We start from the raw sequence: 26,544 nt of genomic DNA, 5'->3' as shown, positions 1-26,544 counted from the left end.
ATGCCTGCCCGCTGACTTGTGTCGCAACGGCCGATGATTGGTTAGCGCGTGTCGCGTTGAACCAGTGAAAAAGACGCGTTTCAATTACCATTATTACTTGTCTTTCCCCCTTCGGACTATCCGTCAATATTTCCATTTCGCTATCTTCATATCCAGATTTCATACCTCAATTGCTGCTAATGAACCGCCGATAACACCTATCGACCTCATATAATACTCTTGTATACGGAGTACCTTTCACATATCATATCATCACAATGCGAACCCGCTCAAGCGCTCCATCAGAGCAACCTCAATCCCCTCCATCCACCTCCGATCACCAAACAACAGCAGCAGCATCAACATCAGCACCACCAGCGCAATCCACCCCCAAGAAAACCTTCATCCTCCCCTCCACCGCCAGCGCCGACGCACGCTTCCTCACCCTCCCCAACCCGCGAAGCACCGTACCAACCCGCTACTTCTTCGATCCCAAACTCGGCGTATACGAATTCACCGTCCTCTCATCTCCTCCCTCCGCACCCCGAAGCACCCTCCTCGTGCGCAACCCCGATTCCTCCTCATCCACACCCCAACCGCCAGCGCACATCTCCAAGAAAGCCGAACTCCTCCTCGCCACCCCCATCGACATCCTCTTCTTCCTCATCCCCATCCTCACCGCAAACACCAAACAAAACAACCTCTTTCAACCTCTAGATGACATCATCGACTCGCTGGACGAGGAGCTCCTCCCGCCTCACCTCCGCCATGTGCTATACGACGAAACCTTCCGCGAGACACTGCACGCCCGCGCCGCTGCGATAAGCGACTCCGTTGAGGCGGGCGACGAGAAGATGTTCCGATTTAACGAGACGAAACTTCTCCAGGAACTTGTCGCGAAGGCGGATAGGATGGTTAGTGCGGGGTTGCCTCCGAGTCTGGAGGAGAGGTTTGTGAGACAGGCGCTGGCGACGCCGTTGATGGCGGTGAAGAGGGATGATGTAGCGGCTACGGGGGAGAATAAGGAGAATGAGGGCGAAGATAAGAACGAGGAGAAGGGAACGGATGAGAAGACCACCACAAACAATGAAGATGCAAAGGAGGATCTCCCCGAAGGCGTAAAGGTTCCTGAAGGCGTAGCCAACCTCCTACGGATATTTGTGGCGTTGTCATTCATGAAAGAATGCTATCTGTCCAAGGAGATGAGCGCGCGGATAGACGAGTTACTAGCTGCGCCGGAGAGTCCGAAGGATTTCAAGCCGATGCGGGATCATTTGGACCTTGTGGCCAAGCTGAGGGCGGAGGCGCTGGCGTCGAGGTCGCTGGGTGATTTCTCTCGGAAGAGGAGCGTGGAGGATCAGGAGGCTGCGGAGTCGAGAGCGGAGAAGAAGCGCAGGATGGAGGAAGAGGAAAAGAAGAAGAAGGCGAATGAGTCGAGGGGAGTTCGGGATTTGAAGAAGGTTAATACGACGGGAATGAAGAAGATGAGTGATTTCTTTGGGAAGGCGGCTGCGAAGAAGAAGGCTTGAGAGTTGGGGTTTTGGTTATGTTGCAAATATATGCTTCGCCATTACTCTAAGTGATGGCGCACTTTGAAGTCATGAGAAGACGCTATCGGGACCTTAACGGTCCATACTCCAGCAGGATGCATAGAATCCTGGGGTATTCCGTTCACCTCCTCGAGCGTTGGGCTTAGTGACCCTGGCTTTCTAGTTGCAACGTTATCCTGCGATTGGGACAGAAACTTGCAGACAAGCCATTACTGCTTCTTCCTCCAAGCAGGAAATATTCTATTAAGATAATCCCGTCACAAAAATAATCCCATTTGTACATATACTCTCACACGATTTACACAAGTGCTTGGGCTTCCAATTGGACACAAAGGGTCGCGATTGAGTTTGCAATCTGCAAGGGAAATAAAAGCCAACGCTGAATGATCCAAGTTCATGATGCCAATCATATGATGCACTACTAAAGAGAATACTACGCTACCTTTAAACCTCAACCTGGGCAATAGCTGCGCCCGTGACCCTGTCAATTGCGTTAGTATCTGTTCACGAGAGAAGAGCCTAGGGTAGGAGACATACATGAACGAGCCGTTAGACGGCTTGCTAATGACCATGGCTTCAGCCAGTTTCTCCTCGCTGATATCAGGGAAGTGCTTCAGGTAGTATTCCTCCTTCAAGGCCTTGGTAACAGCTTCGACCTTGGACTGGGGCAGCATGTGGACGGTGCAACCACCCCATCCGGCACCGGTCAGTCTGCTACCCAGGGTTCCAGCCCGACGAGCAATGTCGCAGATCTCATCCACCTCCGGTGCACTGCATTCGTACTGGGTGCGGCAAGAAGCCTGGGACTCGTTCAAGAGTTGACCCAGATACTGGATGCGTCTTTCATCGAGGGTGCTCGCCTTCGCGAGGCATGCCTTGAAGTCCAAGACTCGGCGGGCCTCGGTGAAGCAGTGCAGGGCACGTTGACGAAGGAGGAAACGCTCTGCTTGAACGGGGAAGGAAGAAAGGTACTTGGCTTCGAGCTCAGGGACAGTGATACCGAGGAGCTTGGCGATCTCCTCGCGGGTATATCCTTCCTCTTGCGTCAGAAGCTCCAGGGTGCTTTGGATGACGGAGTCAATCTGGTACTCCAAGGGGTCGCCGAGACGGCCCTCTTTGCGCATCATTTCGTTCTGGAAGTTACGGAGACTGAAGCCGAGGGAGCTGTTGTCCTTGGGGAGGGTCAAGCCGTTCCGGGCAGCCAGAACCACAGCAGCGAGCGTGCACTCAGCGACACGGAGGTTGTAGTGACGGGGAGCGGTCTCGGCCTTGTTGGAGGTGACGAAGCTCTGGGCCATAAGGAATGTGATTTCCTCATCGGCCTTGGGAATGGGAACGTGCTGAACGGAGAAATTAGGGAAGAACTGGGTGTAGAGGAGGTATCCTCGGCGAGAGAAGATGGAGGCGGCTTGGTCCATGCTGGTAAGCAGTAGAGTTTAGCATCGGATAGTGAAATGGAGTGGTCAGTGGTAACATACCCTCCGGAGTAGACGCCAACTGCACGCTCAGACACTACAGCCAAGTCAAGAAGATCCTGCTTCGAGACATCATGGTTGTTGGCCTTCATAACAGCCAAGGCACTGGCGCATACGAAAGCCGCACTGCTAGAGATACCACCACCCGGAGGTACATTACCATCCAGGAGAACCTCCATACTAGCAGGCACAAAAGAACCATCTGCATTCTGCTTACGCAAGAACTTCAAGGCACCCAGGAGCCCCGCCTTGAAGTAGTTAACCCACTCATGCTTCTTAGGGTCGATTTCAATGTCCGTGTCACGAGGCACGACGAACTCGCGGGTAGGGAACTTCTCCGGGTTGACATTGGCAATCTTTACAACAGAGTCGGAGCCAGTCGCAGGGACGACCTTTACAGCAATGATCACGTCCACGCTTACTGCTGTAGGGAGGACATCATACAGGTTGTAGTCGATGTGCTCACCAATGATGTTCACGCGACCGGGACTGCGAGCCACGAAATCGGGACGATGGCTGTAAACCTTGGTGAACTGGGAGACCAGGTTGTTAAACCGAGACTGATGGTGAGGCGCAACTGAAGTGACGGAGGCATCGTCAGTTGCGTAGACCTCAGCGATAGACTCCGTTTGGGGGACGAGTTCCTGCGGGGTTGCCATGGCGGGGTAGAAATGGGAGGAAAAAGAAAAATAGCAGATCACACGAGGGGAGCGGGATATGGGAGAAGATGAGAAGAAACAAGGGGAAAAAAAAGAAAGGAAGTGAGAAGAGGAGAAAAGCAGAACGTAAGACGAATAGATTAATACCGGCTAAAACGTCAGCGTCCCTGAATCGCCAGGATAGGAGGGAAAAATTCGAGGTGGTGGTGCTCCGCAGAGACCCTGATCGGTTCCGGATTGAGCATAACAGGCTGGTCACGGGCGGGATAGTTCTGGAGGTGTGATTGCTTGAAGGCCGGGGAAAGAGTGGAGTTGCCCGGAAATGACACTCGCTCGCTGGAGTCGCTGGACGGCTCTCCGACTCGCTTCTCCAGTCCTTTTCAACCGATTCCCCGTGTGTTTCGGCTGATTCGGCATGGCCCTGGGGTCCCCTCAGCTCGGTCGGGATACCCTTCTGCTATTGTGTCGACGGCGAGCCGTTGTATCGTTGTTCCCGTTGAATTTTCATCACACTTCTATCTCATTTTCACTACCTCATTGTCAATGGATTCGACAGGTGCCAGCCAATCGACACCGAGTAAAGCATCCTCTCCCCCAACCCAATTTAGCCGAACCCAGGTGGCCTCGGCTTCTGGACGGCCGAGTGGATGCCAACTGTTGCAAATTGCACAGCCGTCTGCATTCTGTATAATATTAGAGAGGTCAACCACCACCAGCCAATTGGTACACGCTAATCAAGAGACAGTATAATTAGTTAATCTATACTGCTCTTAGTCAGGTATTGGTGTTCAGGCCCAGTTAACTATTGCTGGCTTCCTCGCCCGATCGAGTCAAGACTGACTAGTATTGGATAGAAATTGTGGGGTAACAACATCACATTCCAATCGTTTTCAAGAAACTGGAGAATATATATCTTGCAATCCAAAGACCTTTCCAGAAAAGAAAGGGTTTCTGTTCGGTATATGAGCTCATCCCGTAACCTTCAAGAGTTACTTCACAAAGGTCGGGTGGTCCCGATCTCGGAAGAGCTCATTCCAGCAGAACATATGCGCCTACTTCTAGTAACCCGGGAAGGGACAAAAAGCCCGCGGAGAATTTCTCATGCGCAACTCATGTGAGGCGATACAACAACATATCCTCTCTGGTTCTTACCTTATACGGAAGGACTGACTACACCATTCTGACCACAACGGCTCATTATTCAGGTCACGAGCACATAAACATGTACTCCGTCTGGTGGAACAAACTGGATGGGATACCCAAGTTCCCATTGTGGCAGAAACTCTGCATATCTGACGCAAGGCCGAACAAGTAATCTGCAGGCTGCCTATGTATGCCCAGCCGAGCTCGGTCCAGCTTCATGAATATGAGGGAAGTTCAAAGGCCAAGGTACCATGTTCCTAGACCTTGAGAATTGGGGGCATTGTTCAGGTATCGCTGACCAATGTTCTGAGTGAGTCATCTTCAGAGTCAATAGACAACCCCTCTACGGAGAATTACTGCACCAATAAATTGTAACTGGGGTAGAATCATACAATACTTGCTTTCTTTTTCATGCCGGTTACCTGCATGTGATGGAGATGCATTAGCGAGCCGTATTCGGACCGGCACCCGCGGTAGGAGTATATGTAGAAAATCCGAAAGTCTGTGAATACCACAGATTGAAGGGGTTATAGTTCAAATAGAAACTGTAGAAGTCCTAGTTACTATATGATGTACCCTGCGGGTTGTAGTTAATTTTCTCTGTCTCTTGGTTGCTATGAGGACTAAAAGTATGTCAGCAGTGAATCAGGCTAGTTGATTCTAAGCTCGTATAGCAGTTGGAACCTTGACAAAAGGCCGCACCATGACAATTACTGAAAAATAAAAATACGTGGTTGTGCAACGTCAACTTCTATCATCAACATCCCTCGCCTGTATTATTGCGATCTTGCAAGGCGTTGCTCTGGGGAAGACTGGACAAAACGAGAGGCTTGCATCCCAATCAGGTGACCGCTTTCGCGTCCGAGAGGGCCGATGATCGGAGCAGTGGGGTATCCGTAGCCAATGGGAAAACCCAGATTATTCGACTCCAACGGCGCTAGACCTGGACAGGCTAGAATGCAACCATAACCGTCCCCGAAGTCTGAGTCTTCGCTCCTGCCTTAAGGAACGGATCTCTTACTCACTCTTCCTGGTCCCGTTCTTTTTCCCCGTTGTGAGCACTCCCCTTTCTCTGTTCCCAGGCCTGGCAGTCATCCGCCATCAAGATGATGCCTATGAGACCTTCGAAAAGCGCCATGCGCGCTCTGCATTACCAGAGGTACATTGCCTCTGGCAGAATGAGTTTTACTACTGCTTCCGCTGCTGCGACCACGCCCCACCGCTTTTCAGCTCAGAAGAGATTCCAGAGCACCGCAAGTGCCCCGGCTGAGTGAGTATTATCTACAACTAGCATCCAGCTGGCTACTGGGATGTCAATTACTGTTGCTAACATGCCTGTGAATTGCCAGAAACACGAGACCGATCCCCAGCCCTGCCTTCAACCAGGAACCTCACCGCAATGAAGTCTCGCCACTGCAAAATCGCCAGGTCCCCGAACTGGACGACTCGTATGCAGTCCCCTCAACACCTTAAAATTGATTATGGGAGTAGAGCTGACCTGGTCCTTGGAGCGTAAACAGTTTTGTCGGACTCAGTGGAGGAGAGATCTTCCATGAGATGATGCTGCGTCTTGGCGTCAAGCATGTCTGTGAGTCACGCGTCTTTTTTCCTTCGGTTTCCCGATATTCTTCAAGACCATAAGGTTGACCCACCACTTTTAGTCGGTTACCCTGGAGGTGCCATTCTTCCCGTTTTCGATGCCATCTACAACTCCAAACACTTCGACTTCGTCCTCCCGAGACATGAACAGGGCGCCGGACACATGGCCGAAGGCTACGCCCGTGCCTCTGGAAAGCCCGGTGTCGTCCTCGTCACCTCCGGCCCTGGAGCCACCAACGTTATCACCCCCATGCAGGATGCCCTCTCGGACGGTACTCCCATGGTCGTCTTCTGCGGTCAGGTGCCCACCAGCCTGATCGGTACCGACTCTTTCCAGGAAGCCGATGTTATCGGTATCTCCCGTGCTTGCACCAAGTGGAACGTCATGGTCAAGTCCGTCGCTGAACTCCCCCGTCGCATCCAGGAGGCTTTCGAAATCGCCACCAGCGGCCGCCCCGGACCCGTCCTCGTCGATTTGCCCAAGGATATCACCGCCGGTATTCTCCGTAAACCCATCCCGATGAACAGCACCCTGCCCTCTCTCCCCAGCGCTGCGACCATGGCTGCCCGTGAATTGAGCATGCAGCAGCTCAAGGGTACCATCAACCGTGTGGCCCGCCTTGTCAACATCTCCAAGAAGCCCATCCTGTATGTGGGTCAGGGTCTCCTTGCTCGCCCCGACGGCCCCCAGATCCTGAAGGAGCTGGCCGACAAGGCTTGCATTCCGGTCACCACGACCCTCCAGGGTCTGGGTGGATTCGACGAGACGGACCCCAAGGCCCTGCACATGCTGGGCATGCACGGATCTGCCTATGCCAACATGGCCATGCAGGAGGCTGATCTCATCATTGCTATCGGTGCTCGCTTCGATGACCGTGTGACCGGAAACATCTCCAAGTTCGCCCCTCAGGCGAAGCTTGCTGCCTCGGAGAACCGTGGTGGTATCGTCCACTTCGAAATCATGCCCAAGAACATCAACAAGGTTGTCCAGGCCAACGAGGCTGTTGAGGGTGACTGTGCTGAGAACATCCGTCTCCTCCTGCCCCACGTCGAGGCTGTTGCTGAGCGTAAGGAGTGGTTCGACCAGATCAACGACTGGAAGGCTCGGTTCCCCTTCTCCCTCTATGAGAGGGAGACTGCTGAGGGACCCATCAAGCCCCAGGCTGTCATTGAGAAACTCAGCGATCTCACTGCTCACATGAAGGACCGTACTGTCATCACTACCGGTGTCGGTCAGCACCAGATGTGGGCTGCTCAGCACTTCCGCTGGCGCCACCCCCGTACCATGATCACCTCTGGTGGTCTTGGAACTATGGGATACGGTCTCCCCGCTGCTATCGGTGCCAAGGTTGCTCGCCCTGACGCTCTTGTCGTCGATATCGACGGTGATGCCTCGTTCAACATGACCCTGACCGAGCTCACCACTGCTGCTCAGTTCAACATTGGTGTCAAGGTTCTCCTCCTGAACAACGAGGAACAGGGTATGGTGACGCAATGGCAGAACCTGTTCTACGAGGACCGCTACTCGCACACTCACCAGAAGAACCCCGACTTTGTCCCGATGGCCCAGGCCATGGGTGTTGCCGCGGACCGCTGCACCAAGCCCTCGGAGGTTGAGGAGAAGCTGAAGTGGCTGATCGAGCAGGACGGCCCTGCCCTTCTGGAAGTGTTCACTGATCGCAAGGTGCCTGTGCTTCCCATGGTGCCCGCTGGCTGTGCCCTGCACGAGTTCCTTGTTTATGACGAAGGTATGCACAATGATTGATCTGATTGGGCGAATGAATGCTAATATAATATTTGCAATACAGCCAAGGAGAAGGAGCGTAAGGCTCTGATGAAGAAGCGGAAAGTTCCCGGTTTCTAAGTGAGCCGCGGATGCTAGCGATGAGTTGCCATGCCTGTTATTTGAAAGCTGCAAAAGTGCCCACCCATTCCTGATCTCTTGATATCCATGGCGTTTCTGGCAGGTTCTAAAACGCTAGCGGGTGCCGGTCTGCGCCCCGGAGACAAGCTGCAGCGGTCTACTTCGACCAGAGAACCCTGAACTAGCATGGTGCAGGACCGTGGAGAGCATTCTATAGTAGCTCCACTCGATCCTGTACTGGGGTCCTGAGCTGAAAAGACCTCTGGCTGGGCTTGGACCTCCTTTCCCTTTTATTGCTTTTTCCATTTTCACCGTTTGCATTATGGCTTGCGCGCAAAAGTTGCCTCAAATGTTGTTGTGGGAAATCCAGCTGTATATAATCCTTATGTTGCTGTAATCTTTTGTATGACCTTGGAACTACTATCATGAGGCATTGAAAAGGGATGAGTGTTCCTGGATGACGCGATAATCTAGTGCTGACTGGAGCAGCGACGTAGATTATCCTAAGTGACTAGTGAGCAGCTAGTTTATCTACTATCTCCAAGTCATCCAGATTGCTGCATCCGCCATGATGGCGCAAAGTGAGGTGATCGGTCTCGGCATCACGTGAGGGTCGAACAATTGGGGTCCGCGGAATGCGCGCCTTTATGTTTCGCCGCCGAACAGCCGCGGTTCACATCCGAAGGTCACTAGCGGGGGCTGGGAAGTGGGAAAGGTAGTACGGAGTATCTCACTAATTAAGCCTGGTACTGAGAGCCTGGGTCGACTGAGACACCGTCGGACTTGGTTGCTGACTGACTGAATTATTTGCTTCTGCTCTGCTGCTTCTGCTGGGGCAGAGTGCAGATGTCGGAGCTGCCTAATAGGGCTGTGACTCTCAACTCTCAACTCTCTCCCCTCCGTTCTCGCCTCCAGTTCTCTCTCTTTCTTTCTCTCTCCCACCATCTGGTGACTGACGCAACTTGACTAACCTCCCTCTCCACACATGATGCAGTGCTTGTTTCCGTAACTCCCCGTCCACTTCTCTACTACTGTTGTATCCACCCCTCTTGTGTCTCCCACATCATGGCCTCCCTCCCAGGTTATTCGGCATCTAGCCGACCACAGTCATCTGATAATAATACTACCTCCATTACCCAACAGAATAGCGTATCCACGAATATAACCAGCAGCGCTTCATCGACAGAGTCGTTTGAAGCTAGCGATACCGTCCTGCTCAACGGCACCTCGGATACCGCCACCGCCCATGGCTCCCCGACAAGTCCGACTCTCGCCGATGCGTCTGGTGAGGAGCCACGCAGATGTTGGATTTGCTATACAGATGAGACAGAGGACTCTCCCCTTAATTCACAATGGCGTTCGCCATGCCCATGCGCCTTGACCGCCCACGAAGCATGCCTGCTCGACTGGTTGGCGGATCTCGAGAATCCCCGATCGCGGAGGCGCAACGGCCATGACGCAAAGATGCTGTGTCCGCAATGCAAGACCGAAATCATCGTTTCTCGTCCCCGAAGCTATATTGTGGATATAGTAAGACTGGTTGAGCGCCTCGCGGGTCGGATGGTCCTCCCAGGAATGGTTTTCACGTTAGGAGCAACCGTGTGGGCGGGGTGCTGTGCGCATGGAGTATATTCGATGTATTTTGTCTTCGGGACGGACGAGGCTCGCCAGATTTTGGAGGAAACAGCTGATGGGGCATGGAATTCGGGGCTGAATCTAGGGTTACCCCTCATCCCGCTCGTGTTGATCTTCTCGCGCACCCGGTACGCAGATGGTCTCCTTCCTGCCATTCCCGTGATGTTCTTTGCCACACATCAACCGGGACAGGAGCTGGAGTTGGATCTTTGGCCGCCCAGTGCGGCAGTGACGTTCGCCGCTCTTCCATACCTAAAAAGCTTTTACGGCAGCGTCTACGAGAGAATGTTTGGCAAGTTGGAGCGGAGATGGATTGCGGAAGTACAACCGCGCTCGGATGTCAATGAGTTTGACGATAATGCGCCCCCCGAACATCCCGAGCCAGACCCGCCTAACGATGACAATGGGGTCCTAATGGAGATAGATTTGGAGCTACGCATGGGCAACGAGGACGGGCCGCAGGGCTTGTTTGGCTTTAATGGAGGAAATGCGCAGAATGGACAAGGGCAGAATCAGGGTGGAAACGGCCAACCCTTGGGCTTGGGTCGACGGGATGAGCTGGTAGCCGACACAAGTAGTCTGGCGGATATCATCCTCGGAGCACTTGCGTTTCCCGCCATATCTGCGTCGATGGGCGGGCTGTTGAAGTACATCTTACCCACTTCATGGACGACGCCATCTACGTTGGGCAAAGCCCGACCAGGACTGTTGCAGACCCGCTGGGGCCGGAGTGTCGTCGGAGGATGTGCATTCGTGCTGTTGAAGGATGCGCTGGTGTTATATTGTCGGTGGAAATTGGCGCAGACGCACCGACGCCGCAAGGTGTTGAACTACGATCGATCGAAGAAGCGGGTTGGGAAGACTGATCGATAGTGAGAGGGATGATGGAAGCATTTCTGGCGTTTAGGCTGATGGATTGAGATACACTCTTTGCTGGTTTTGAGCTCTTTGCGATTGATGACGAGCGATGCAGATGCCTTGGTAAAAGTGTGAATATATACCTTTTCCTTCATATGAGTCGTATGAATATTAGTATTTTTAAGCATTTTCACAAAGTAATCCAGCGAATCGATAGTAGTATGGAGTATACAACGGAATACAAAAAGGCAGAAAAACGGCGCTTACTTAGCGCGCGGCAGATAACCAACCGACCAACCAGGCTAACCCAGTAAGTCAAACCCAACTAAATCCACCTAAACTTCCGCTCCGGGGCGCAGTGTCTGTCTTCCGAACATTCTCAGAACACCACTACCACCACCACCACCCCCGACCCAACATCCCAACCCAGAAACCACCGGAGAGAAGAACTAAAAAAGAAAGGGGGCAAAAAAAAAAAAAAAAGAAATCAAAATGCGCACCCTCTCCCCCGTCCTCGCCTCCCTGGCATCCGTCTTCCGCATCCCCATGACCCGTCCAACCCTGACCAGCAACACCATCACCAACACTCTCCGCCAATCCCAAACCAACCAATTCAGCACAACCACCACGCTCCAAAAGCGAAAGGAGTCCGGTTTCCGCGGCGACCGCAGAATCAGTATGCCTCCCCCAATTCCAATCCAACCCACCTACTAACCACAAAATAATCCAATAGCATTGATCCGCTACTTCCTCCACCACCCGCTCACTCCCCGCCCATTGCGGTTCTCGCGCACCCGCTTCCTCCGACACTGGACGATCCACCGGGCATGGAACCTCTACCAGGGCCAGCAGCGACGGAAGCACGAGCTGGAGCTGCAGAGACAGTGGCAGGCGATGCAAGCCGCCTGTGAGGAACTGCGTACTGGTGCGGGCGATGGCGGGAAACTGTTCCGCAAGAGTATGATTAAGACGGGTGTGTTTAGGGATTTGGTCCCTATTGAGTATGCCCGTTTGCAGACGGATGGGCCGGCTAGGGAGGGGTGGAATCATGAGTGGAAGAGGGATTAGATGGTTCCTATCTCCTCCGGAGGATAATCTCTCCGGAGGAGAGGTTCTTTGGGGAAGAAGGGGGAAATGTGATGGAGGGGGTTTGGGAATGGGGTAGAAAATAGAGGGGGTTATTTGAGGGTATGTGTGATATTACTATTGTCTATGTTCTGTATTTGTCTTTTGTATAATATGTTACTATATTATGGGTTGTTCTCGGTCAGTCTATTGTGTAGGTACTGTGTGTCTACTGTGTCTACTGTGTCTGTAGTATAGACTGGTGGATACAATTTCAATACAGGTATAACCGCTAGTGACAGTAAGACACAGAAGAAGGCAAACAACACTGACAACAGGCAAAGAAGACACTGAACAAGGCAAACACCAAATGAACGAATGTCACCAAGCGTGTCCCCCCGGAGGACCAAGGGTATGTCAACATGCGAAACTTGATATTCGAACACAAAAGAAGAGGCCCTCCCAAACGCCGCAAATGCAAGATATATCGATCAACATCCGTCACCTTCACTCTCCCTTTTCTTCGAAATCCAATTCAAACTGGCGCACGCGTGTCGCGCGGCAACTGCAAGTGCAACATGCTCGAAGCGCATAGCAAATGAACCCATCATGGCTGGCATGCAAATCGCTGAAATACCATCAGAGTCGGCGACGTATCTATCGCAAAGTCGTCATTTCCCCATTATAGCACAATACAGCATGAGCTTTTTCGCTTGTCGAACGTCAGGAGCGCGGCACGCGTGGCCGCCTCGAATACATCGTCGACGCCCTCGCCGGTTAACGAGGAACACTCGAGATACTTGCGAGCTCCGATTTGCGTTGAGATGTCGCTTCCTTCTTTAGACGTCACGAACTTTAGCGACTTCTTTCTCATCTCCTCGACAGCCAAAGGATCTTCCCGCAGATCTTTCTTCAACCCGACAAGGATGATAGGAACACCCGGACATCGTTCGTTCGCTTCTTCGATCCACTACAATAACCAGTCAGCACAGTCCAAGGGTAACAAGATGGTCAGACAACCTTATGTTTGACGTTCTCCAGCGAGTCGGGTGTGTCCACGGAGAACCCAATAAGGATCACATGCGCCTTGGAATAAGCGAGCGGACGCAATCGTTCGTAATCTTCCTGACCAGCAGTATCCCATAGTGCCAATTGAACCGAACGGCCATCCACTCTGCAATCCGTCACGTAATTCTCAAACACCGTCGGAACCTGGTTGACACGCGACAGTCAGATGCATGCTAAGTAGTCAGCGAAGGAGGTGATAGGTACGAACATAGTGCTACAGATCAGAAACCGGTTAGCCAATGAAACTCCATCGATCAGCGCATTAGGAGAAGAGGGTTGACTTACGGTTGGAAAATAGCCCAGGGTGAAGACGCTGAGCAGACTGGTCTTTCCGCAGGCACCATCCCCGATGATCACCAACTTCCTACATGCAGGTCAACTCAATGCCCCATTCGTTCATGGCATGGATGATTGCATTGGGGCTGGCTGCATCCCCGCACCCCTCTATACGAGCAATCCGGTCGAGTGACAGCGGGTGGGCTGATAACGGGAACCAGAAATCGGCAGTAGATAACATGATGGCCTCAGGTGCACACCGGGAACCCAGGAACGACAACAGGGCGGGGAACATACCTTCGCATCACATTATCAGTCTGTTGTTGAGCCATTTTTTTCGTCAACCGGCTTGGGATCACGGATCCCTGGAATCGATGAAGCGAGAATGCACGAATGGGTCGAGGCAATGCGAGGGCGCTGACGAGCCCTGGCGGAACCCGGAACGGAATAAGAATCAGGCAGCAGCAGGCAAGGCTGGCCAGAACTGCGGTCGGGATCAATAGTCAAGGATAAGGTAAGAGGAATTCGGTGGGAAGTGTTTTTTGGAAATGCGATTTGTGGGAAGGAGGGGAGAAAATTGGAAAATAGTTGATGAAGCCCCTCCCCCTAAAAATTAAAGAATACAAGAATGAGGAGGAAGCCAGGGAAAATGGGGAGGGGGTGGATAGCTTTGCCGGGGGAATGAATGGATGGATGATAATCTGGGAGAAGTGGATTTGGGGGGCCCAGCAAAGAACTTGTCTCGTTCCTTCGGGAAGGCGGTCGAGCGTTGAGGCTGACGCTGATCCGGAAGGGAAAGAAACGAGAAAAGAAAAAGATTTGGAGGGGGGGAAATAAACGGATGGATAAAATACGCACCTTCAAATACGAATAAATACTCAACTGTGGTTAAGTCGACGGGAAGTAACTTGAGTAACTTAGCTTCACTATAACAGCACTTGATATAGAAGAGATGACGAGGCAGGGAGGAACGAAGCTGGTAAATAGATTCTGATGATGATTATGATAATGATGATACTATGAAGGAGTATTAGGAATTAGAATAGATGCACTCTTGTACCCTCACAATCCAGGCAGCTCACTCCATATATATACATGAATCAGTACGGCCTCCCACCACGCTGACCGGATGGGCACAAATAGCATCAAAATGGACGCCCAGCATCACAGCTCAACCAACCAATCCCACTGGCAGCTAAACGACTCCCCCATAGTAATCAAAGAGAAGGAGGGATCGACCCAATGATGGCCCAGCTGAAGAATCGTCACCGCACGGCCGCTTGTTACTAAGGTTAGAGATTTGTCTCAGACGTTGCAGGCTAGACGGTGGTTATTTCGCGATAGTCGCTGTTACTATTATGAGGGTGGAGAGAGAGAGAGAGAGCGCGTTGGTCCAGAAAAGAGAGGGGGATCACGCCGGGACCAAGGGGCCTGGCACTGCTGCTTACCATTGGACCATTGATCCATTTCATGGCAGTTAGTATATTTATAGCCCCCCGGATGCTCTGGCAGGGAGGGGATGCCGATAGAATGGGCAAGTCCGGTTTCCCGTTATTTTCCTTTTCCTTTTCTTTTTTTCTGTTTCTATTTTCCCCAGTCATCCTCGTGGTGGAGGAGGAGATGGTGGGATGTTTCTTTTTTGTTTATTTATTTATTCATATTTTTTTTTTTGGCTCTTGCCCTGACCCAGTCAAACCCGTTGTTGATCAAACTAATAGACACACACAAAAATGCACTTCTTTTGGGATCCACTGGATAATCGCTAACTACTGACTAGATACTACTGCTAAACTCTCAACAGTTTTCAACGGTTCCTCTCTCACCTTCCTTTCTTGAATCAGTTCCTCGTATCCCGTCTACCTCTGGAGCTGAGAATGCATGCATGAGTAGTAGTAGATTCGAAACTAGTTACGGCGCCCTAAATCCTGGCACCAGTAGTCACCCCGATCCCCTGTAAACAGTACAGCCACTTCAGGGGGTTGAGCTCCATCATACTATGGCTGAGCACTGAACAGGGCTGTCCTCGTCTCCAGTTAATGCATGACATGACATCCTACTACATTCATCCTTGGCCAGCTTTACACCCCCTAGGACATGGATAATACGACACATTATACCCCGGCACCGTGCCCATATTCTAGGCTTGAAATAGACCACTCATAGAGCTTCCCGGTGAAGGGAGTTCCCAACATGATAAATGCTTCCGAGACATCGCTATTAGCGCCGCATTAAGGTACAAAAATGAGTAGAGAGTCCGAACCCCTCCGAAAATATACATGATAAGAATAGTATGAAAAGAAGGGGAAAAAAAGAAAAAAGAAATTCTAGTCCCAATCAATCAATCAGATCTTCACCTGATCAATATCATAGACCAAATACTTCTGACCAATTCCCCAAGCTTCCAACCCTAATCGGTTATATAGTCCATAAGCAGCCCACGCCATATACTCCTTCACCCACAACCCCCACGGACTGACATCTTTTCGCTTCTTTCCGTTCTTGGCAGCCAGATTGTATATCTCCGTGATGCGCGGTCTGCGGATCGCCTCGTATTTGGCAAATGCATCTTCCAAACTCCGCTGATCGTCTTTCAGTAACCGCGATAGCAGAAACACATCCTCCAATGCCATGGACACTCCTTGGCCCGCATGAGGCTGCATCGCATGCGCTGCATCCCCGAGCAGCACCGTTCGAGATGTATGGTACTTCCCACCCAGCGGGAGCCGGAAGATGGGATAAAACCCAACAACGTCCGTCCGATTCACCATCTCCGTCAATGCCTCCGGCCATTTACCCTTGCCTTCTCCGATGATTTTCAGGATGGTGTCCTTGTACTCCGCAACCTCTTTTTGACGCCGCTCCTCCCATCCGTCTCTCGCATTACCCGATTCCGAGTGAGGGATAGGGGTTTCCCGGGAGAAGAACCAGAAGAGCTTATCGCCAGACGGAGAGCACGGCATCATCGCCAAGATACCCGTGCGAGTGAGGAAAGCGTTGGCGTGCGTACTCAGCTCCTCCGGAAGGCCTGCGCAGTCAATGACGGACTGCGTTCCCGCGATACCGGAGTATTCGGGCACAATGGACGGGTCGACATGCAGTCGACGGACACTAGAGTGAAGACCATCGCATCCGAGCAGGATATCGGCTGTATCAGTTGAACCGTCGGAAAAGGTCACGGTGACATCTGTTGGGGACTCGGTGACGGAGACAATGCGCTTGTTGTAATGGACAGGTATTTGGTCTTTTGCAACGGCGTCAAGAAGAACACTCTGAAGGTCTTTGCGACGAATACGCAAGTATTCGAAGCCAGTTTTCTGGGTTGCCCAGCGAGAGATGTCGACTTTGGCAATGTCACCGTTTGGCAAAGAGTGCATCTCCATGTCGGCGACGGAGAATCCGCGGGCAACAACTTCATCATGCAGCCCTAGTCGATGGACCAAGCGCATTCCATTTGGAAATAGACCTATAGCGCCGCCTAGGGTGGTTGGCTCCGGGCGTAACTCGTATACTGTAATGGCGATATTGTTGTTACGGTGCAGTTGGAGGGCGGCAGCCAGGCCGGCGGGACCTGCACCGATGATGATGGCCTGAATAGGCATGTTAGCTAGATCATGTAGCTGAGGAGAGTAGCCTCACCTTCTGTACAGCAGGCATATTGGTAGGATGCTTGTAAAAGTGCTTGAATTAACAGTGGATTGCTGATGAGGCCGGTCAGCCATCGCTCGTCTTATACTTCGATCTCAAAATCAGTACCTGGTAGTATCGGGTTTAGTCCCCGCGGAGACCGGGGGAGGCCGTGGAGGGAGTTACCCAAATAGGTTTAGACTGGTACCTGATACCAAGAAGTGACGATCGTTCCTGTGGCTCACCCATATCCATCGTATGTACCTGACCCGAAGCAGTGGCGATGTCTTTCTTGTTTTAAACACCGACATGATCGAGATAGAATAAGTGGACATGATTCGTGGGTGACAATGAGTTGTTGCTGTGTAGGCGCGGCCTACTGAGTCTATCAGCTTATCAGAGAATACGAAGTAACTAGCTGTGATCAGCCAAGAGCAGCAACTGACATGTGATGGCGTTCTTGCTGGACCTATCCCATTAGGCCACCTTTCCTGCGATACTATGCGAAATGATTCATGGGAACGGTATTCGTTTACTGGTGTTTATTTAATGTCTTATACACTGACGGCTAGAAGCATTTCAAGTGGGCAAATCATGAAGTAAGAATACACAGCCGTTTGAAGCTATATTCTGTCGGGTGGAGACATGACTCGAACATTTCAGGATAGGCTTATCGGCACATGAGTCCTCCGTATTAACGCTTATCAGATTCGTGGTCTCTCCCAGCGATAAGTCTAATGCGGCTTTAGGGTATATTCTTTCGTTTTCTACATAATTCATTTCCGGAAACCTCTTTCTGTTTACTTATGCGATTGCTTGTAATAAACAGTACCAGCCTATTACATGAACTGCTTAGAACCTTGGCGCGGTTTTGAATGCCACGGGCTCCCATGTTGATTCCTACTCCCTTGGTGCGGTCCAAGGAAACGTACAATGCCAGCCAAGTCTCTATTTCCTGTGGGCAACACCTCATCGGTAGAGCAGGTGCCTATAGTCATCCAGCAGATTACGTGACGTCCTCAATCGCTTCAGAGTCGCTGTCTGAGCCTGCGCTCCGTCCTGGATGAATACATGATCCAGCAGAGCCTCCGATCATTCTGAAGTACCTTGATCACGACATGGCACGGGAGTCTAGGAAGCAAAGGCTCACCAGGCAAGAAATCAAGTAAGTGGCCAAGAATGTGCTTGTAGCTTTGCAAGTGTTGCATGGAGATGGTCTTTTTTCCTAGCCCCTGAAGTTCATCCAGAGATTCCATGGGGCACTGCAGACATCTGGAGTTTTGAAGTGACGATTAGTTGACTTCAATTTCCACATCTTTGAGCCGGATGTACCAGAAAGCCACGAGTTGTACGATGTCAAGATCCTCGTGCTGCATCACCTGTGGTTTGGACCCTTCCCTGTCTCTTACAAGAAACATTTGCGATCAGGAGACACAAGAAAGTATTGTGCGCATCATGTCTGTTTCCAATAGTGAGTAAGTCTGTGTGGAAGATAAACATTCTTTGGAGCATTATCAGCAACGAAATGGATCTGCAAGATATGCCCCATGTGCAATTCTTTGGAAGGAAGTACTGCACTGGCTACGTAACATCTCTATCAGTAGCTGACACGCTCCCCAGACTAGTAGTAATTAGTGACCAAGCTAGTGCCGATATGCCTGCTTCTCGGCCGTCAACTTCACCCTTCTCACTTATTTTCCGCAGCAATTATCTCGTCAGCCATCGCTGGCAGAGTGTCTGCCATGACTTCCATCTCTCCAAATAATCCCACAATCGGCTCCTTTTCCCAGATGGTGCAGTACGCTCCTTTATACCTATATGTCATGTGTGAGCTTAGTCCTGTATCCACCGGTGATAACGCATCATTTAGTGCATCTGTACTCACCCCGCACGGCGAGCCGCCGAAACGTCCCACATATGTCCAGCAGCAAACCAGGGTTGTCCGTGCTGGGAGAGCTGCTCGAGGAGCGGTTGGTACACCCGCAAGTCTGGCTTGCCTATTCCCTGCGAGTCACAGGATTTTAGATTCTCTGCGGGCCATTCAAGTCCAGCGTTGGCGAAATAACCCCCCACTCTCGCGGCGTCCCCCGCTGTGAGTGCCCAGACAGTGAACCCAGCATCACGCAACTTAGTGACGCACTCGGCCGCTCCTGGGCGAAGTCCAAGTTTGGCATACCTACTCATGATAAACTCGAGATCGCTCTTTGTGGCAAAGCTTCGCGGGTCTTGTATGCCTGCCATCTTGAGCATTCGCCAGAAGAGCAATTCCAGACAAGTAGCGAATGTCTTATACTGGCCTGACAAGCTCAGATATGTGTACTCGCGCTCTGCGACCTCGATCCAGGTGTATCCTAACAAGGAAGGCTTGATCCCCTCCGCACGGAGCCGGTCGCCCAGTTGCGTGTCGATCGCATCGAAAAGGACGTCGTAGGAGACCAGTGTGCCGACAATGTCGAACACCACATTCTTACTGCCGGTCATGGTGCTGGTACTGGTGCTGATCTATCGTAGGGATCAAATGAGAAGGGTTGGGAGAGTGACTGAGAGTTTAGCTCTCGTTCAACTTGCCTAAGCCATTGGTCTACCTTCTTATACACCTGACTCCAAACTAAGAGACAGGGTTCATACAGAACAGATGATCAGCCACCCCACTTTTGCTTCTAGTAAACTCCAGCTTTTCCTCATACAGAAATGGGGAAAGACTCGGACTACTCCGTACTATCATCTACAACTGGCTGTTAACGCCGCGAGTCGCTATCAAAGCTCCAACCTAGCTTATCTCGGACGCAATGTCTCCATTTCGCTGCCGCTTTCCAGATACGACGGCCATAATGGCCAATGACACTTATCATACCTTTTACGACATTCACCAGGATCAACGTATAAATGCCGCTATAGGTCCTCTCTCCGATGCTCATGTAGTCAGTGGAGTAAGCTACCGTTACGATGACGAAGAAAGTGGACGTCAAAGACATCGTTGTCGACACCGACCTGGAAAAGACAGATGTTGCCAAGGGAGACAGTGAGCTCTTAGGAGCGAACGAAGATGTTGGTTACCACCGGTCGCTCGGTAGTCGTCAGATTATGATGATGACCTTCGGCGCTGGTGTGGGAACTGGCTTGTAGGACGAACCCTTCACGCTGCTGGCTCACTTTAATTGACATTAACATCTAGATGGGTCGGTACAGGTACTGCACTGAAGTATGGTGAGGCTCCCCGGAGCGAAGCAGCAAAGACTCTTGCAACTGATTGAAGAATGTAGCTGGCCCTGGTGGCATCGCCGTTGCATACACCATCACTGCGTAAGCCTATCAAGCTGCACTCAGCTGCGGGTTTGCTGACATGCCAACCTGTCATTATCAGATTCATAGTGTACTTACAGTATACCTCGATCGGTGAAATGACGACCTTTAAGCCGGTCCACGGAGGCTTTATCAGACAATGCATTGAATACGTGGAGCCCGCATTCGGATTCGCGGTCGGTATCAATTTCTGGTTCTCGGTAGGTAGCTCTGCCAAGTTAAGACGATGCATGGGCGACTGATCTCCTGGCAGTGGGTGATTTGCATTCCTGCCGAAATAACTGCAGCTGTTTCTGTGCTTGAATTCTGGCCAGCAACAGAGGTTGTCCCACTTGCAGCGTATATAACTATCTTCCTGGTAGTCATTGCCGCAGCCAATTGTTTCGGTGTCCGGATCTACGGTCATGTTGAGTATATCATGTCTTTCGTCAAGGTTTTGGCGATATTTGTCATGATTTTCTTCATGTTCATTATGACTTCGGGCGGTATCCCGGCCACACATGGCCCAATCGAATTCCGCTACTGGCGCAATCCCGGGGCATTCAACAATGGCATCAAAGGTATCTCTAAGGCGTTTGTCCAAGCGCTGTTTAGCTTCGGTGGAGGAGAGCATATCGCAGTCATTGCTGGAGAAGCCAAGGACCCCCGCCGGACCATCAAGAGGACTGTATACCCCGTGTTTTGGCGCATGTTTTCGTTCTTCGTTGTCAATATTTGGCTCGTGGGAATGTGTGTTCCTTATGACGATGAAAACCTCATCAATGGAAGTGGCACATTAGGGAGCCCGTTCGTCATTGCCATTGAGCGTGCAGGCGTGATGTGGCTAGCGCACATCATAAACGGCTTCATATTCTTGACAGTGGTTAGCTGTGGCATTACCAGTGCCTACATCGCGAGCCGCAGTCTTGCAGCCTTGTCTGACATGGCCATTTTGCATCCTTTCTTCGGCCGCAAAGACAATGTCGGGAGGCCCTACGTCTCTCTAGCCCTCAGCCTCACTATAGGAGGGGCTTTATGCTACCTCAATTGTAACGACACCGGAGCTACCGTCTATGGCTGGTTCTCATCTCTGGTTAGTATCTCACTTATTTGTGATCGTTGATATCCTATACTGACATTCCACAGGTATCTGTATCTGCCTTATTCCAATGGTCGGGAATCTTCATCTCCCACATCCGATTCCGACAAGGTCTTGCTGCGCAGGGTATCGATAAGAAGACACTGCCTTTCCGAGACCGCATGGCTCCTTACGCCCAGTATCTTGGTCTCGTAGTGGTCCTCTTTATCGCAGGATGCGAATTCTACTTAGCGTGCTTCCCCTTCGGCGAGAAGGGGTCTGCAAAGAGTTGGTTTTCATCCTACATCGCGGCGCCTCTATTCTTCCTAGATTACTTCGGCTACAAGGTGAGGGATGATCATCGGAAAGTCTCACTGAACTACGTTGACCGTTCGTTTAGATCTACTATCGCTCCAAGCTGGTACGGCCGGCAGAAATGGACTTCTCGGCGGCAGCTGCTTTTGATGAAGAAGATCGAGCGAGGGCGGCTGTTGGTTATGAGGCAGATACCGGAACAATGAGCAAGATTGGGCAGTACATTAAGAATCTTATTTTTGGCTAGGCACGAATTGCAATATCAGCAAGCTCCGGTTGGATTTTGCGTTGAGAAGGTGAAAGCCTGGTCAATGCTGAAGAGGGTCCAAGCAAATTCTGGACAGTGCGCATCGAATTATTGAACTGGGCATGTTTGCTGATTATACACACTCATAACTCAGTAGTAAATATAGGGATACCAACAATATAATCTATCCCAGTGGGCCTGATGCTATTTATATTCAACGGGGCGGCGGGGGGACTGAGGCGTATTAGGACAAAGAAACCCCGAGTCACTCATCATGTTGTAAACAACATCGTAGAGATCAACTTTTACTTAACCGCTTTCATCTCCTCACTGACTGTATTACTGTCTTCTGCGATCACACTTTCATGACCCTACTGATAATCCATGTCGTGGTCTGGCCCTCTCACTAGCGTACGATAGTCGCATCTGGTTGCAGTCCAGCTTGCGGCGCAGCTCTCTTGCATAAACTAGGCAATTCTAGTGTCAAGAGCCGAAGATGAGCGCGACCGGCTTATACAAAGGAAAATTCTCTGCATACCCCTCTTCAAATTCGTGCGTCTGACTCTCAGCAAGTCACCTAACAGCCAGTTGGGAATTGCTCTACGAACTGAAAGCTGAACCATTCAATCCATGCTCCCGACGTTGAACACTGAACCCCTCTAATAGGGACATGCGTCTTCGTCCGGTGACTGCTAATCAGACTAACAAGATCGCCGTGGGTCTCTGATCGTCTTAGAAGCGTCTCGTCTCTTGTTGTCTCTCTCCATTTATATCTGCCCGACTCGCAATATGCGACCACGGACCGAATGGACGGAGGCCGTTTCTCGACAAACCGACGCATGCTTTAGACACTCAAGATGTGCCTGTGGGCTATCATTCGAATCAACCGCCTTCTGACGAATCTCCAGATTATTGCTTGCTCGAGAGAATAATTTATCAGAGGTTTGACAGTGCTCCTCGGTTTGGTATAGCAGGTCTAATGCTTTCTTCTCAATAGGGTCTCTAGCTCTCAGGCATCGGCTGAGAGTCCACTATTGACGACGAGCCTGCGATGCATAACATATAGAAACGGAGGAGATACGCCCGCTATTGCAGATACCTCGTTGGTACCTGCTTATTGTGGCTGGACCCTTCATATAGTGCTGGTCTACATCTGCTTAAAAAGCTCAGCAATAAGCTCTGGCCGTCACCCATCTCAAGATCAAATACGGCTTTTGGCAGCCGTTAGCAGTGAAATGCTTAACACTAGGACCATCCTTTAACCATGAATTTTGGGTCGGGCGTTTTCTCCGGACGCCGTCGATTGATTCGGGGCGCGCGAGGATGCGCCATTAACCGTTCTGCGAATCAAAGCATCGAGCGAAACGGGCCCGGGTTGCGCATTTAACATCCGTACCCAATGATGGTCTCGCCGGATGGTCTCTACGGATCTATGGGGACCATTTATCTCTGGCCTCGCTTCCTTCGGCATCTACTGTAACCGTCACCGCTTATTTCCAAAGCGCGGTTCAGAAAACCGACGGACACGAAACATCAAAATTGAGACTTCGCCTGACGCTTCAGGAAGGGAGTGGCCGGTCAATGAAGTCATTAGTCTCCCAGGATTTCCTCTATCGGCTCTTGGAAGAATCCTGCAACTGGGGTTCGATCAATGATGTTCCCGCAAATTCTAACCTCCACCCTTCAACCATGGTGAGCCGGCCCGTCAAGACGTCAATCGCAAATTCCATCTGGTCCGGCCGCCGGAACATGCCAACTTCTGGGTAAGATACACCGGAGCGGAATTGATCTGGAAACGACAATCGCAGATGCAATTGTGGAGCATCCTTCAATTCCACGGGCGCACACTCTGGCCAGGCTGATCGGCATTCCCTAGTGCTTCTATCATTCCGCTAACCAAATAGTCGAGACAACTGCGGAGCACCTCATGGCCATCCAGGCGCCACATGGTGCAGTGCAGAAGATGAAAGGGGTGTTTGCGCCTTTGTACGTCCGTGTCATACGATAAGCTGGTCCTAGGTTAAACCTAGCCACCATCAACGAGCGCACAATTGGGGGGGGGGGGGGGGGGGGGGGGCGGGGGGGTTCCAAACGAAAAGAGCGTATGAACTACTAGACTGGTTGGTACAAGTGCCAGCGGCCCGCCAGTCGTCGTGGCGCGGGACAGCGGCCATTTCCGAGCAAGAGCCCACTCTCAGTGTGCTTTGCTAGTCAGTTAGTAGTTACAATTGACTGAACCTTCCTCCGGTCCGTTCAGCCGATTACACTTACAGTACGGCAGTCTTCCTCTTAGTTTCCTCCTTCTTCACGGAGGTTCCTGGTGCGGCCCACGGGCTAATCATGCATGTTGCAGGCACGGGTCGCCCAACTATCATTGATCAAAAGACCAATTTAGCGCAGACCTAGACACGCAGGTTGATGGATTCCCACGAGGGGTGAAAACGTGCTTAGTCGCATCCAGTCTGTGGCATTTGCTTGGGCTAAGGTCCTTTGCACTTGGTTTACTGACTGACTGCCTACCCACCACAAGAGTTTGAAATAGCCCGCCACGGCCAATTTCCCCCGGGCAGTCATATCATAAGCGACAACAACCTCATTTTTCGACGCGGTTTTGGGGAGCGGTAGATCTTCTCAGATCGCAACTACTAGAGAACTAGGCGGTCCTTACCATATTTTCAAAATGGCTGCTTGTAACGGCACGGAGTCGTGGGTTCGGGGCGGGGAAAAGTTTAGAGGACATCGGCTGCTTCCTGACATTCTCGATTACTACGCCCACGACGAGCCTGATCGTGTATTTGCTGCTATCCCCAAGACGAAGAGCGTCATGGATGGTTACAAAGACATAAGCGTGAAAAAGATGGCGACGGCAGTAGATCATATGGCTTGGTGGCTTGAACGCGCTTTCGACGGAGTACCCAAGAAGACAACACTGGCCTACATTGGCCCTCCTGACCTCCGCTACCCTATTTTGCTGCTGGCACTCATGAAGTGCGGGTGGAATGTATGTGTTTATTCTCTCTAGAAAAAGTATCCAATACTAACTCATGAGACAGGCAATGTTCGTCTCTCCTCAAAACACCCCCATTCAGAATTTGGGCCTTTTGCAGGAAGCAAACGTCTATGGCCTTCTCTATGCGGACGTTATGTGCTCGGCGGCAGAAAGCCTTCAGCAATTCGACCCCTTCATGCAATCTTTGCCGGTGCCAACACTGGCCGAGCTTTTCAAGTCTAAGTCATCTCCATTTCATTGGAATGCCTCTTTTGAAGAATTTCAGAACCAGCGTTGTCTGATTTTGCACACCTCCGGCACGACAGGCCAGCCAAAACTGGTCCAATACACCCACGGGACTCTCGCCTGCGCTGACAATGATACATTCATGTCTGTCCCAGAAGGACGTCGTGCGCAGAATGCAGACCAGTTCAATTTCTCTCCACCAGGACGCTATTACTCCCCTTTTCCGCCTCACCACGTAAGTAACTCTATGCGTTCTTTGTATTCTTGAGCTCATGGATCAAACAGCTCGCTGGCCTCCATGCCTTCACCCTTTTGCCTCTCATCTCACGTACGGCTGCTTTCGTTATGGGTCCTCTTACTGTCCCACCAAGCGGGGCCCTGCTGAGCTCCATCATGAAACAACAGCCGCAGATACGAGCCATCTATGTTCCCCCGTTTCTGGTGGAGCAGTGGGTGCTTGAACCAGATGCTTATGACCAGGCACGACGGCTTGATTTCATCCTTTGTGGTGGAGCGGCGTTGGCACCTAGTGTTGGGAATAAGCTCAGTGAGGTAACAAATATACGCCAGATGTATGGGTCTATTGAGACATGTCACATCCAGGCGCTCAATCCCCAGCCAGGAGAGTGGCAATATATCGAGTTCAACAATCTGCCGGAAATTGAGATGGAGGCTGTGGGTGATGACGTCTATGAGCTGGTTCTGCACCCAACCGAGAGCTCACGGCCATATCTATCCCTTGCTCATAATTATCCCAAGGTACACACGTGGCGCACTAAAGATCTATTCAAGCCTCATCCCACCAAAGCTGGTTTGTGGCACTTTCATTCGCGCACCGAAGATATAATCGTGCTGGAGAATGGGCTCAAAGTGTGGCCTATTCCCATGGAGACTATCCTGAGAGGAGATCCGCATGTTACAGGGGCTTTGATTGTGGGGAATGGTCGTCCCGAACCAGTGCTTCTCATTGAAGCCAGGCAAAGCTCCTATCAAGAAATGAGTGGAGACGAGCTACTGGACGCCATTTGGCCATCTGTCGTCGAAGCCAATTCCGTTGCCTCCGAGCACGCAATCATCCAGCGATCCCGGATTGTTTTGTGTCCACCGCAGCTCGGGTTTTTCCGGACACCTAAAGGGACGGTCATGAGGAAGCCAACCGAGTCCCTGTATGCCGAACTGATCTCTGCGACATTCACAGAAGAGGATGACAGTAGCAGCGGTGATGAGTATGACTTTTCCGGCGACCGAACAGAACTCGGCATGCGCGAGGCAGAGCTCCTGACTGCGACCTGACGCAGCAATTTCATTCAACGTTTGCGGGCAGAAATGGCGCTATGATATTTCCACGGTTTTCTAGAAGGTTTGCATCGATTATCGGGCTTAACAACGCACAGATAATTAACATGGATGACGTCTGGCCTGCCAATCTCCGGGACATTTTGAGGCGAAAGGTCCACCAACAGCTTTCTGGACCGAGACAGGGGCACCAGTATCAGGGGACAGGAAAGACGCTGGCTATAACCCCATAGGCCGTCAAATGCCGTGCCGTGTCTCGGTTCGGTGACAATCGTGAGCGCCCTTGTATGGTAGGA

The 26,544-nt window shown here is 51.4% G+C and overlaps 11 protein-coding genes across 11 annotated transcripts; 6 read left to right on the top strand and 5 right to left on the bottom strand.

Annotated features, from left to right (window-relative positions):
* Positions 1-257: 257 nt before the first annotated feature.
* On the top strand, positions 258-1,502 carry BO85DRAFT_406277 (uncharacterized protein; the record flags this gene model as incomplete). Its single annotated transcript, XM_025657329.1, has 1 exon — positions 258-1,502. A coding segment is annotated over one exon (1,245 nt), but the record flags the coding sequence as incomplete, so codon positions are not given.
* Positions 1,503-1,973: 471 nt separating this feature from the next.
* On the bottom strand, positions 1,974-3,663 carry BO85DRAFT_382215 (galactokinase galE; the record flags this gene model as incomplete). Its single annotated transcript, XM_025656459.1, has 3 exons — positions 1,974-2,010; positions 2,067-2,948; positions 3,008-3,663. 3 exons carry the CDS (start codon positions 3,661-3,663, stop codon positions 1,974-1,976), a joined length of 1,575 nt encoding a protein of 524 aa, XP_025511135.1.
* Positions 3,664-5,820: 2,157 nt separating this feature from the next.
* On the top strand, positions 5,821-8,245 carry BO85DRAFT_406269 (acetolactate synthase catalytic subunit). Its single transcript, XM_025657328.1, has 4 exons — positions 5,821-6,076; positions 6,156-6,254; positions 6,318-6,394; positions 6,468-8,245. The coding sequence occupies exons 1-4, from the start codon at positions 5,913-5,915 to the stop codon at positions 8,168-8,170; spliced, it is 2,043 nt and encodes a 680-aa protein (XP_025511134.1). The 5' UTR covers positions 5,821-5,912; the 3' UTR covers positions 8,171-8,245.
* Positions 8,246-8,962: 717 nt separating this feature from the next.
* BO85DRAFT_160098 (RING finger domain protein) lies at positions 8,963-10,963 on the top strand. Its single transcript, XM_025654226.1, has one exon. The coding sequence runs from the start codon at positions 9,335-9,337 to the stop codon at positions 10,775-10,777; it is 1,443 nt and encodes a 480-aa protein (XP_025511133.1). The 5' UTR covers positions 8,963-9,334; the 3' UTR covers positions 10,778-10,963.
* A 266-nt stretch (positions 10,964-11,229) lies between these two features.
* Positions 11,230-11,895, top strand: BO85DRAFT_453302 (mitochondrial 54S ribosomal protein mL40). The gene is made up of 2 exons (XM_025661021.1): positions 11,230-11,438; positions 11,496-11,895. The coding sequence occupies exons 1-2, from the start codon at positions 11,255-11,257 to the stop codon at positions 11,828-11,830; spliced, it is 519 nt and encodes a 172-aa protein (XP_025511132.1). The 5' UTR covers positions 11,230-11,254; the 3' UTR covers positions 11,831-11,895.
* A 189-nt stretch (positions 11,896-12,084) lies between these two features.
* On the bottom strand, positions 12,085-13,870 carry rho2 (putative Rho GTPase Rho 2). The gene is made up of 5 exons (XM_025661020.1): positions 13,469-13,870; positions 13,181-13,259; positions 13,104-13,109; positions 12,848-13,039; positions 12,085-12,797 (listed from the first exon to the last, which is right to left on the bottom strand). The coding sequence occupies exons 1-5, from the start codon at positions 13,501-13,503 to the stop codon at positions 12,510-12,512; spliced, it is 600 nt and encodes a 199-aa protein (XP_025511131.1). The 5' UTR covers positions 13,504-13,870; the 3' UTR covers positions 12,085-12,509.
* Positions 13,871-15,393: 1,523 nt separating this feature from the next.
* Positions 15,394-17,084, bottom strand: BO85DRAFT_159988 (FAD-dependent oxidoreductase). The gene is made up of 2 exons (XM_025654225.1): positions 16,982-17,084; positions 15,394-16,903 (listed from the first exon to the last, which is right to left on the bottom strand). The coding sequence occupies exon 2, from the start codon at positions 16,768-16,770 to the stop codon at positions 15,514-15,516; it is 1,257 nt and encodes a 418-aa protein (XP_025511130.1). The 5' UTR covers positions 16,771-16,903; positions 16,982-17,084; the 3' UTR covers positions 15,394-15,513.
* A 1,066-nt stretch (positions 17,085-18,150) lies between these two features.
* Positions 18,151-19,335, bottom strand: BO85DRAFT_472068 (haloacid dehalogenase-like hydrolase). The gene is made up of 2 exons (XM_025662531.1): positions 18,681-19,335; positions 18,151-18,609 (listed from the first exon to the last, which is right to left on the bottom strand). Exons 1-2 carry the CDS (start codon positions 19,274-19,276, stop codon positions 18,483-18,485), a joined length of 723 nt encoding a protein of 240 aa, XP_025511129.1. The 5' UTR covers positions 19,277-19,335; the 3' UTR covers positions 18,151-18,482.
* A 406-nt stretch (positions 19,336-19,741) lies between these two features.
* BO85DRAFT_381892 (amino acid transporter) lies at positions 19,742-21,717 on the top strand (the record flags this gene model as incomplete). The annotated part of the gene is made up of 7 exons (XM_025656442.1): positions 19,742-19,917; positions 19,971-20,002; positions 20,059-20,098; positions 20,160-20,298; positions 20,352-21,170; positions 21,224-21,502; positions 21,556-21,717. 7 exons carry the CDS (start codon positions 19,742-19,744, stop codon positions 21,715-21,717), a joined length of 1,647 nt encoding a protein of 548 aa, XP_025511128.1.
* A 1,610-nt stretch (positions 21,718-23,327) lies between these two features.
* On the bottom strand, positions 23,328-23,764 carry BO85DRAFT_429872 (uncharacterized protein; the record flags this gene model as incomplete). The annotated part of the gene is made up of 2 exons (XM_025658269.1): positions 23,566-23,764; positions 23,328-23,506 (listed from the first exon to the last, which is right to left on the bottom strand). Exons 1-2 carry the CDS (start codon positions 23,663-23,665, stop codon positions 23,328-23,330), a joined length of 279 nt encoding a protein of 92 aa, XP_025511127.1. The 5' UTR covers positions 23,666-23,764.
* Positions 23,765-24,163: 399 nt separating this feature from the next.
* Positions 24,164-26,496, top strand: BO85DRAFT_159918 (AMP dependent ligase/synthetase). Its single transcript, XM_025654224.1, has 3 exons — positions 24,164-24,718; positions 24,771-25,187; positions 25,238-26,496. The coding sequence occupies exons 1-3, from the start codon at positions 24,398-24,400 to the stop codon at positions 26,243-26,245; spliced, it is 1,746 nt and encodes a 581-aa protein (XP_025511126.1). The 5' UTR covers positions 24,164-24,397; the 3' UTR covers positions 26,246-26,496.
* Positions 26,497-26,544: the final 48 nt, after the last annotated feature.

The sequence above is a fragment of the Aspergillus piperis genome, assembly GCF_003184755.1.
Source record: "Aspergillus piperis CBS 112811 unplaced genomic scaffold BO85scaffold_25, whole genome shotgun sequence".
Lineage (NCBI taxonomy): Eukaryota > Fungi > Ascomycota > Eurotiomycetes > Eurotiales > Aspergillaceae > Aspergillus > Aspergillus piperis.
The sequence above is the reverse complement of the archived record's forward strand: the minus strand, read 5'-3'. Positions and strand labels throughout refer to the sequence as shown.

Bases quoted from the DNA above. Each gene is read 5' to 3' on its own strand.
- BO85DRAFT_406269 (XM_025657328.1), top strand. From the start codon at position 5,913: ATGATGCCTATGAGACCTTCGAAAAGCGCCATGCGCGCTCTGCATTAC. The intron at 6,077-6,155 runs GTGAGTATTATC...GTGAATTGCCAG, and splicing joins ACCGCAAGTGCCCCGGCTGA to AAACACGAGACCGATCCCCA. The intron at 6,255-6,317 runs GTATGCAGTCCC...TGGTCCTTGGAG, and splicing joins GTCCCCGAACTGGACGACTC to CGTAAACAGTTTTGTCGGAC.
- rho2 (XM_025661020.1), bottom strand. From the start codon at position 13,503: ATGGCTCAACAACAGACTGATAATGTGATGCGAAG. The intron at 13,260-13,468 runs GTATGTTCCCCG...ACCTGCATGTAG, and splicing joins ACTGATAATGTGATGCGAAG to GAAGTTGGTGATCATCGGGG. The intron at 12,798-12,847 runs GTTGTCTGACCA...TGGTTATTGTAG, and splicing joins TGGAGAACGTCAAACATAAG to TGGATCGAAGAAGCGAACGA.
- BO85DRAFT_472068 (XM_025662531.1), bottom strand. From the start codon at position 19,276: ATGACCGGCAGTAAGAATGTGGTGTTCGACATTGTCGGCACACTGGTC. The intron at 18,610-18,680 runs GTGAGTACAGAT...CATGACATATAG, and splicing joins TCGGCGGCTCGCCGTGCGGG to GTATAAAGGAGCGTACTGCA.
- BO85DRAFT_159988 (XM_025654225.1), bottom strand. From the start codon at position 16,770: ATGCCTATTCAGGCCATCATCATCGGTGCAGGTCCCGCCGGCCTGGCT.
- BO85DRAFT_159918 (XM_025654224.1), top strand. From the start codon at position 24,398: ATGGCTGCTTGTAACGGCACGGAGTCGTGGGTTCGGGGCGGGGAAAAG. The intron at 24,719-24,770 runs GTATGTGTTTAT...CTCATGAGACAG, and splicing joins TCATGAAGTGCGGGTGGAAT to GCAATGTTCGTCTCTCCTCA. The intron at 25,188-25,237 runs GTAAGTAACTCT...TGGATCAAACAG, and splicing joins CCCCTTTTCCGCCTCACCAC to CTCGCTGGCCTCCATGCCTT.
- BO85DRAFT_160098 (XM_025654226.1), top strand. From the start codon at position 9,335: ATGGCCTCCCTCCCAGGTTATTCGGCATCTAGCCGACCACAGTCATCT.
- BO85DRAFT_453302 (XM_025661021.1), top strand. From the start codon at position 11,255: ATGCGCACCCTCTCCCCCGTCCTCGCCTCCCTGGCATCCGTCTTCCGC. The intron at 11,439-11,495 runs GTATGCCTCCCC...ATAATCCAATAG, and splicing joins CCGCGGCGACCGCAGAATCA to CATTGATCCGCTACTTCCTC.